The 11398-nt window shown below is 35.1% G+C and overlaps 1 protein-coding gene across 1 annotated transcript in view; it reads right to left on the reverse strand.

Moving 5' to 3' along the window:
* Positions 1-10713, reverse strand: part of rxfp2a (relaxin family peptide receptor 2a) — a 69705-nt gene extending 58992 nt beyond the window's left edge. Inside the window, exon 1 of the mRNA XM_027137489.2 lies at positions 10413-10713. Within this exon, the coding sequence (XP_026993290.1) occupies positions 10413-10494 (82 nt within the window). The 5' untranslated portion in view covers positions 10495-10713. The remainder of the gene's footprint in view (positions 1-10412) is intronic.
* Between the last annotated feature and the right edge of the window lie 685 nt (positions 10714-11398).

The raw sequence follows: 11398 nt of genomic DNA on the forward strand, positions 1-11398 counted from the left end.
GTGCGATCAAGTCACTTAAAAAGCTCAACTAAAAAGCCAACAAAAACACAGCAAGGTTTTGTTTAACTCTACTTCTAGAAAATAAAGAACAAAGAATGTACATCGGGTGTTTTTTTTGTTTTTATTGTTTTTAATAGATTTATAAACCCACTATAAACTTTATCATTATACATTAAATCGAAAATGTACATTCCGATTATATTTTTGCAGGCAGTTAGCATGACAAAGATAGGGCATTGCTAAATACTTAATAGTGTGGTGTATACTTTAATTTTATTTCTCTGAAAATAAATTCTGAGATAACATTCAATTTGAACAAATTTGCTAGCTACAGACATTGCGTGGATTAATCCCACCTTGGCTCCCCCAACTTGGAAAATCAGAGCTCAAAGAAAATCTTCAGTTTCCGATTCGTAATTACGACTTTATGGTGGCATTCATGTGTGTTCATCTTGTGAATACAATTTTTCCTACAGGACTTGCACCATAAGTACTCTTAACAGTTTTTTTATGTATTCAATACATTTTATAAATAAATATATGAGCTTAACTTATTTATTTCTATTTATATATAAAAATTAATATACATTTATGGCGGCATTCATGTGTGTTCAAATTCAGTTCAATGAAGAATAGTCTTAATAATCTTTGGTTTATCAAATATGTGCTTTGATTCCAGAGGATTCAAAGAGGATTGTGATTCCAGTCACGTCATGAACCCTTCATTGAATAGAATCATAATGTTCTCAGAAATATCACAGGCATGCAGCTTGGCATTTAAACCAAACCCCTCCTCACCCCAAACACACACCGCAGGTATGCACACACATACACAGAAAGCAGATAGATACAATCACACACACTACAAAACTCTCTAGTCCAGCAACCGTGATTCTGCATCAATAATTCATTAACCCAGGATTCAGTTGTGTGTGGATACTTGAACAGGTTTTACTCTACCTATATCATATCATATAATAAATATCAGATTTATTAAACAATTCATTTAACAAAGCAAGCATCCTGATACTGAGATATATCTTTAAGCCCATAGAAAAGCCACAAGAGAATAAAAGACAATGCAAACACTGCAGACTACTGAAGCACTTATGACCAGGGCCATACACACCAGAAGCACAGATCAATGGCCTCGTTCATGATGTATTGTTTAACCAACAGTGTGAATCACACATGCTGAAATCTGCCACAAGAATAAAGCAGCCAAAACCCGTCTGGCAAATTTATCTGATGATTAATTTAATCTATTTAATAGAAAGACCCATATTGTTTTTGCACTTTAGCAGTATTGTTTTCACTCTTGTATATTTTACTACCACCGACATAAACATTAACAAATTAAATGCTCTCCAAAGCTCTTTGAGATGATGTCCAAAACAACTCCCTGCAAGTTCCAACAAAACCATAAGCAAGTTTTTTAACCATAAGCATTTTTTTTTCTTTCTCCTTGAATATAGAAGACAGGGATGAGATCGTCCTCCAAGACTCACACACACACACACACACACACACACACACACACACACACACACACACACACACACACACACACACACACACACACACACACACACACACACACACACACACACACACACACACACACACACACACACACACATTCACAGACGATAATGTATTGTTAACAGAAAAAGACCTACAGTATATACACATTCTCAGTCTTTAGGGAATCACTGCTATTGAATGTATTGAATATTGACATTTCAGGGAATCACATCCATATCCTTAATATCTTCTGACCATGCTACATTCTGGATATGATCTTTGGGTAACATTCTGCCACTGTTTTATAACTGTTTTTATTATTATTGTGTCTGATTTTGGGCCTTTTTGTCTATGTGCTTTTTATTAAAACATCCACACACATGTCTTAATCTTATGCCTGCCTTAAGTAAGAACACAATGAATCAGACGAATCAGATGAATCAGATCCGTTCTGGTGCTATTAAATACCCCACACAGTAGACAGACCATTCAGAATGGCATGCTAGTTACTCTTCTGAAAGAAGGGTGACCGAATGGACTGATTAAATTTCTGCATCAGATATTTTGGACATTTAAGATGTATTCATTTCCCCACCCTCAACTTGACAGGATATCTTCCTAATAAACATAACAGGAAGATATTATATTAGTCACAAATATATGTGACATTACAAATATACATAATTAAAACACGGAAATATTGAACAATTTTGCCGCCAGTCAATTTGAATAACAAAAAATACAGGAAAAAAGAGAGGGTGGGGAGGAAAAGATGACTCAAGTTTTAAATCTCTCTCATGAACATTTAGCAACATTTTAAAATCATTACTAAAAACAAACAAACAAAAAAACACTTTAAAAACAATTTCAGTTTGCATTACATCATCCTATTTGTTTCTTATAAAAGCATATTGTATTTATGAACATAAAATCTGTATAATTGGTTCTTCGAGAGAATAAGACTGTTTCAATGAGGAGAACTTTTTGGTTACAAGCATTTATACCACAAAGTTTCAGAGACAAATTTACTGTGTTGTTCCATGTTTTGGAAAAATGGATCAAACTATACAGCATATCTACTTAGGTCTGTCTCATCCAAAGCCACAGTAATGGGTTTTCTCATTATCATCACAGTACAGAACTGTGGAATTTTTTAATGATTTTAGAAACCTTCTTTAGTTTTGTCTACCCCAAACTTTTAATTTCTCAATACAGTTAAAACGTGTTAATGTTATTATATGTTAGTCACTGAAAATTTTCACTGAATATTGTAGGTTAGTCACATCGAAACATGCTGGAGTGGATACAGTGATGTACCAAAAGACATTGGTTTAATTTGTTAAATAAATTCTAAATTCATGAGCCTAACATTTAAACTGTTCATTAATTGATAGTATGTTTCATTGTTTATGTGACAAAAAAGAATGTAATTGTTCTAAAGAATCTCCTTTAGCTAAACACTTAAAAAGACTACTATGGTAATGGTAATTGCATGAAGGATAAATATCTCTGGAAAAGATCTGCTTTGTGGATTGGAGAATTGTACTTGTTAATTTCTTTCCCCTATCGAAACCTCATCACAAGGCAATTACAATCCCTTTGAAATGATTCCAGTGGATCTATCAGCAGTTCCTTCTCTATTTTGGAACAGTCGGTACATTTCCCAATTTTCTCCTTTCTATATATTGTGGTGAGATATTATTGTTGTAAACTCTGTCAAGAGTACTCATCTTACAATTTTCCCCTTTCTTATCTTGTTTGGGTTGTCAGCAACCTTCTGCTGCAACTCTGTCTCACATCACGGAACCCGGAATGTGCTCAGTGTCTACTTTATTAGGAACACTTGCTCATTCATGCAATGATCCTTTTAGAACGTCATGTGGACAGCAGGACAATGCATATAATCATGGATGTTAGTGCAATAAGAGCTGGTTTAAATATTTCATAAACTGCTGATCTCCTGGGCTTTTCGACACAAACAGAGTTCACAGAGAACAATGTGGAAAAATAAAAACATCCTATAAGCAGAAGATCTGCCAGCTGAACCACCTTGTTGATGAGACATCACAGAAGAATAAGTAGTCTGATCTGAAAGTCTATATTAACTCAAATAATTATTATTTACATCCTTGGTGAGCAGAAAAACATCTAGGAACACATCAAACATTAATGTAATGAGGTACTACAGCAAAAGACCACATCAGGTTCCATTTCTGTCAACCAGGAACAAGAATCTGAAGCTATCATGCACAAGATTTGGGTCCAACTCACCCAAACTCACCAAACTCCTGTTTTTTGTTGACAGGAATGGATCTCACCTACCTCATGTTTTGTGCATTTTGAGAAGATTTTTTTCTCGTCACAGTAAAGAGTGATTATTTGTGTTACCAAATTGTCTATTTTCTGCTGACTTGTCTCATCCCTTTCTGGTACCAACATCCATGCCACGATCAAAGTCACAGAGAACACATACCTTTTCTCCATTCTGATTAGCTGAAACCCTATACCTGTATCTGCTTGATTTTATGCATTGTACTGCTGCCACATGCCACGCTGATTAGATAAATGCATATTATGAAGTGTTATAAAGTTAGCAGTGAGTGTACCATGGATGCATGTGGATAAAGATCTCAATGGGATGCTCAATGATGCCAAAAGTGACACTGTTTAATACTTTCAGTACTTTCAGGGAAATCAGTAAATCAAAGTATACTATTAATGCATGGATAATGGAATGACAATAAAAGGAAAGCTTTTTGAATTTCCACAAAAACAGACACTTGGTCTGCTAAGCAATTCCATCCTGCTCTTTTGTGGCTAAACTGCTGAATCATTAGAGGATGCTGCAGTTTTAGATTTGTTCTGATCGTCCAATGCACCAAGTGAGAATACTGCTGTGGCACAAACACCTCATAGGAGCAAATATTTTGGAACTCAATCTTGACAGTCGTCCTTGTGAATGCTCTTCTAACAGTTCAATATAAATTACTTTGTTACCTTCATTCATTGCATTGAGAGAACATAATAAACTTCAGACAGAGAATATCCTGAGCTTAAAAGTCAGGGATCATGGAGCTGTCAACCCTGTCCACTCTGCCACGCCACAAATTAAGTGGTACGACATTGCAGTGGACTTTTTTTAACATTGGGAGAATGTAATTAGGATCAGCCAAGTCATTATTGCTCTCCACCTACCTAGCTGTATACCTATATCTGTGTTTTTATTTTCTACCTTTTCTTTTGCTCTAGTTACCATTTTTGGATCGCAATACTTGGCTGTTGTTAATGTGTACAACACAACTACCTGACAGTTTTACTATACACTGTATACAGTTATACAGTAGTTGGTACCGACAGAACAACATTTGACTATCAGTGACAAGACGTCACTTGGACTAGTTTGCAGTGGTTCCTCCACTGAGAAGAACTGAGTATGATGTAACAACTATCCACCCCAGTAAATGCAATGCAGAGGGGATTCCTTTTAAAACAATGTAGAGTATTACATAATGCCACAAATGACCCATCAAAACTGACTTTTACTGGTTGGCACCTGGAGTATACATAGCTTCTACACATCAGCATGCATTGTAGTCAGTTGTCAGTTTCTGTACTGTTCTCAATTATGTAAATGACAGCTGAGAGGCTGAGAGCTGCAGGAAACCAGTGGGGGGAACAGAGCAATGGGAGAAACTGCAAATGCTAAAGTCTAGTGCATTCATAGCTGCAGGTTGAAAGATTTTGTACACTCCAGAACTTTTGTTGAGATTTTACTGAAGTGTTTCTAAGACTAACTGGGGCATTGAAAATCATATTTGTCATTCTTGGGTGGAAGCCAATATAATTTGAGAAGTTGTCTTTGACAAGCTCCGTCGCAATCACACGTACAGTACACAGGTATGTGATTTGCAATGGCGTGTTTGGAAATGACCCAGTATCCTTTTTGATTCAAACCTGATCTATAAACTGCACCACAGGCTGTTGGATTGGATTTCCAATACAAATTATTTCTGTGACCCACATAGCTGTTACTGTGGCAAACAGTTCTTAAATGTTCTTAAATGTAAAAACAATGTAGTGCAAATCTAGCCGACATACACTATACTACATCTAATAAGTAGAACATTAAAAAGGAATTTGTTTTACGTCAAACTATACCTGTAATTAAAAGGTAACTTTTAATGACAATTAAAGCTATTGTATTTTTAGAGAGAATTAATACAGTTACTCACTTTTAATACTTGAGGTTTAATAGTTTTTTTAACAGCGGTTTATGATGTGTATACAGTAAACAGAGTAAATTAACACTAAGCAGTTTAGATTTGTGTGCACATTGTATATAACTATACAGGGGAAATAAAATATTTTGCTTTAAAGGAAATATATCACTTAGATAAAGCACTGTGTAACAAAGAGGTGTGAAGATGTGTGTGGGACTGTTTTTTTTTTTTTATCTTACTCCTGCCTACAACTGAAAAACATTTTCTCCCACAGTTATTTTTGTTATCCTTTCAAGCCTTATAAGATTGAAATTAAACCCCTGCACTGTTGCATAGTGATTTCCATCATGACCAATGCTGTGTGTGCACATCACTATTCTGTCCCTCTCAGCTTGTTTATAGCAAGATCTAGCTCCTGGTATACACAGACTCTGGGTATTTTTAAATTGCCAAAGCAGATTGTTTTTATTTTCACAAACTTTTGACACTTTTTCTCATATAATTTTAGGATATTTATGAAAGAAACAAAAAAAAGATTTGAGAAACCTGACCACATACTATAGACTCTACTATACTATACTATAGATAGATTATACCTGCTATTTGTGAAACTGAATTTTTATATGTTAAAGAAGCAGTATTTGACACTGTAAAAATAGAACACAGTTTATATCCATACATTTAATAGATTATTTTATATATATAGCAGTTGTGTTACTAGTACAATTGGCGTATCAGTCATATTAATCCCCTCCACACTGTCCATTATCTTCATTTAATAAAAATCATCACCCATTAACATATTTTTTTGTTCTTTCAGCCTTATTGTATTTTGTTCTGAGCTTTTAACAGCTCTAACTATTTAGAGGTACACATTATGTGCCTAATGCAGAGCTTTCATGCATTAAATAGTTGGTCCCAAGCTAAGTTCGCATGATAAGTTACAGCCTCAGAAACCTGAACATTAATGTCAGGCATAGATTATGCGTGAAAATTTGTGGCTTCCCCGAATACATATGTTCCAATGACTCTTCCAATCAATGTACATAAATCTTGTGAGTTCAGAAACCCAAGAACCAAAAATTAATACTTCCTGACATATAAATCATTTTCCGTATTACTCTTTCAATAATGCTGTGTGGCCTCCAACGTGCACTGGACCTGCAGATGAAGTCTATCATTACGATCAGCCTTATACAACTCGATAATTAGACTTTACTAATGGTTTGCTGAAAAGTTCCTGTGGCATGTTAACATTAGTCTGTTACAAGCTGCACTCTAGGATATTTCAGCCCTTAACACGCATGTGTCTATGATCACAACCTTACATTAAATTGACATTAAAGTTCATTCTTGTGGATTCTACATGAATGCAAGTAAAGCAACGTTGATTAACAAATACAAATTTTTGAACTGCTGCCATAGATTCCATCCTGTGGTGTGTTCATTCACTTAAAATAAAGACACTTTGTAAGGTATTGGATCACTATGAGCACCTGACCTGCTTCAGTGCACCTTGACACAGATTCTGTAGAAGTTTACTGGAAGGATTAACATTATTCGTTCAAAAGATATTCCCTCAGTTGCTGTTTTGTAACACATTCTACCCATCCTGAAGCATCCAGAGACTGTGCCAGCTCCAGTTGTGTTCCGCTTCATGAAGAATTCAGACCCTCAGTTAGAAGAGGTCAACCTAGTGAGGATCATGAGGCATCTAAAGATGTACCAGCTCCAGATGGATTCGCTTCATGAGGATTCTGGCATTCAAAAGAGGAGATGCCAATTACATGTGGTCTTTGAGGACAACAGCCTCCTAGTCAATACAAAATTCTGGGATTGTATTTGACTGTAGAAAGGACATTATTCAAAATAACTCTTTCCAGTGTTTATAACAATTTATAATCACACCTTCCAATGTCACCCAAATGAGGATGAGGTTCCCTTTTGAGTCTGGTTCCTCTCAAGGTTTCTTCCTCTTCCATCTAAGGGAGTTTTTCTTTGCCACAGTCCCCTTGGTCACCTCAGGCTTGTTCATTTGGGATAAATACAAACACATTAAATAGGTCTAATATTAATCATGAACTTAATAATATTAAACTTTTGATTATTTCTTATGTTGTGTACAGCTGTTTTGGGACAATGTCCACTATTAAAAGCACTATACGAATCAATTGAATTGAATAGATGTGCTTAACCCATTTGAGATCTGAATTGAGAATGGCCATTTACATCCATTTGGTCATTTGGCAGGTTTTATGCAGAATCCTGGGCTCTTCTTTCACACAACGGATTCCAACATAGTCAGGTAAAAGACTAGAACATGCGTCTTCTTTCCCAATACATTTAAAACCGGCCACAGCATATTTTTGAATTGCTGGTCATGCTGCATGACAAATTCTGGGTAAAGCAATAACATTCTGATGCCCACAATTGACACTTGCTCTGATTGACAGGAGAGAAAAATATGCCATCACTTCCACCTAGAGAGCACAGGCAATTTGTCCCTTTTCTTGTGGCAGTGGATGTCTGTGGCATCGTCATGATTCACCCTTGCTTTTCGTTAATGACAGGGTGAACACTGCTGCATCACTCAGGAGCCCCGCTAGTTTTTAAATTATGGGCAAAGATTATTTAAAGCTTTATATAAAAATCTCATTCGATTGCAACGCATGACATATAGCCTTAAAAATAGCCACTTTAGCCACTAAGTTCAGCCAAGTTGTAGGTTATAATTACAGTAAAACATACAAACACAATGTATTAAAAAAGTACAAAGCTGCAACAGTGGTGTTGTACAGATTTTAAATCTAAATCTAATGTCTATTCTAATGTCTGCATAACGAACACATTTTGCTAATTAGACATCTGATGCAGCCACTGGCTAAAGTCAGAGAAAATACAGCACATTAATTGGCAAGGAAGGTTGTGTGCTTTTAAACACTTTAAAATTAAACAGTGATTTTATGATGCCGTTTTCAGCCCTCTGATGAATTGGCAAAGTCATGCTCACAAATGAAAAGGGTATTAAAAGGGTATTAAAATCAACACATGCAATGCACACCTACAGTATTCTCTCAGGGGTTTGTCAGAATCAATAAATATTACACATGTAAATATGACATGCTTTGGCAGTTGGTAAGTCATTCGTTTATTCAAGTGTGTTAGGTGTAATTACATTTAGTGCAACACCAATACAAAAAACCAAAACTGTGAAAAAAAAAAAAAAACATAAACTATGAATACAAGGTACAAAACACAACACTCACAACAGAATGGTATCAACAACAAACACCGAAAAACATAAATAAACATAAATCAGCTTTAAAATGACTTTAAAACGGCTTACTTTTGTTTGATTCAAACAAATGGTGCTATATAATGTTTTTTAACTACTGTGTTCTTCAAATACTATTGGAGGTTACAGTATGTGCAATTCACTCGGGAATATTTCTTCTTTTTGGCCAAGCCTGATTATTATTTTTTGCCGCATAGATATGTCAATAAATTATTTTTGATGGAAGTGACTAATATTGCCATTGGTACTGATAAAATGACATTTCCCTTAACAATGCTTCCCTTGTTACACCTGCAGTTTAGTCGGACTTTTTATGGTGGGACCTACAAGATAAGAAATGTCAGCATGAATTCTGTGTGTTTGTGTGTGTGTGTGTGTGGGGGGGGGGTGATGAGAGTGTAAATTGTCTAACAGACATTTATGTAAGACATGAAATATAGTAATGACAACAACAACAACAACAACAACAACAACAACAACAACAACAATAATGACTAATAGAGGCATGTTCTCAGTGGTTCTACCAGACTTAAACGTTTAAGTGATTAGAAACTTTAAGTAGACTTTATTGTCTGTTTAACGCCGTATTTATGTATATTTATGTATTTATGTAATAAATATCAATATAAACGTCACATAAAAACAGCAAGTCGAGACTTTAGTCTGTACGTCGTCAAAAGTATAGCGTCATGCTATATATATACAGGAGAAGGAGAATCAGCACGGAACAGCGTTTAGCGCTTTAATAACGAGGAGTCGCTCAAATGAACGCTCCCCAAAACACGTAAATAATTTCCCTTAAGAGGTTTAAAGGTTGTGTTGATAAAAAGTGTTATATGACGGACTAACAGACCCTTCCATATACGGGTAAAAAAGTTCTGGACACAGTGAGATTACTTAAGTGACAGTGATCTTCTCTCTCTCTCACAATAATAATAATAATAATAATAATAATAATAATAATAATAATAATAATAATAATAATAATAATAATAAAATACTACTACTACTACTACTTCTAATAATAATACTAATACTAATTATTATTATTATTATTATTATTATTATTATTATTATTATTATTATTATTATTATTATCATTATTATTATTATTATCATTATTATTATGTATAGGCGCCACGATCTCGAGGTCACTCACCAGACACATATATTCACTCACATATATCTATTAGTAAAAAAAAAAAAAAAAAAAAAGAGAGAGAGTAAGACAAATTAAAAAGAAATCACACCATTTATTTCTCAAGCTCTCAATGCAAATCCTAAATTCATTAACCACTTATAGTGATTTTTGCTGTTTACTCACAAACGACATACATGAACAAACACAAAAAAGACAAAAGATTTTTCTTTACCTTGAGCTGCCATTAAACTCAGCTGCAGCCGGAGAATAAGGACGGCTAAGTCCGTTAAAGTGAGTGTGCCATCGCTCCTCATCGCGCTCTTCCTCTTTCAGTCTGTTTACGCGCTCCTGCAACTCTCAGGGTCAATGCGCGTGTAGAACGTGAGAAAAAGCTGCTTTTCCCATATTTCACTTCCAACGAGAACGATTGTGATCAGAAAAGAAAGCATTAAACGTTACATATCCGACGTGAGGATGAGGTCTGGCGCTCAGAGGCTTCAAAAGAATCACGACGAGCCGTTTTGTGCAGGCGACTCCGCCTTCGTTTAGTTCCGTCACTGACGAGTTTCAGAAGGTTGGAGAAATACAGGACAAACTGTTTTGGGGTCTAGACACTTACTTAAAAATATAGCTTCTCTATTTTATGAAACCAGACCCCGAACACACTTAAGTCTATTGAATCATGTAAATAAAAAAGCATTTCTCTTTGACATTGTTCATTTGTATTCATCACCTTACCACTGTTTGACAGGTGAAAGGGATTTCATTGTGACTAAGTACGAACAGAGAAGTTGGAGCTCATGGAAATATACCAGTGCACATGGAGCACGTCAGCACACTGGCAGCTCTTGGAATGTCATTAATAGCATGTGCATCCAAGGCCTGGAAGGGATCAGTATATTCTTCTTCATCAATCATCAGGTATCTCCTCAGGGCAAAAAAACAAAAGGGATACACACTCAAGCAAAAGAGTCCTTAGAGCAAAAACTTTGCTTGAGTGTACAAAAAAGAAAAGTCTGTATTCTTGCTATTTCATCACTTCAAAGTGGTAGGGTTATGACAAATTATTATTATTATTATTATTTTCAAATAATCAAATAATTAATAATCCTACAATTTTATTAGCTAATATCCCAAATTAAATATTTGAACAATTTAATCTTGGTCTTTATGTGAAATGTCATCAAGAATGATCAGAAATCTAAAAAAAAGCTCTAC

This window comes from Tachysurus fulvidraco, chromosome 20, assembly GCF_022655615.1.
Source record: "Tachysurus fulvidraco isolate hzauxx_2018 chromosome 20, HZAU_PFXX_2.0, whole genome shotgun sequence".
Taxonomy (NCBI): domain Eukaryota; kingdom Metazoa; phylum Chordata; class Actinopteri; order Siluriformes; family Bagridae; genus Tachysurus; species Tachysurus fulvidraco.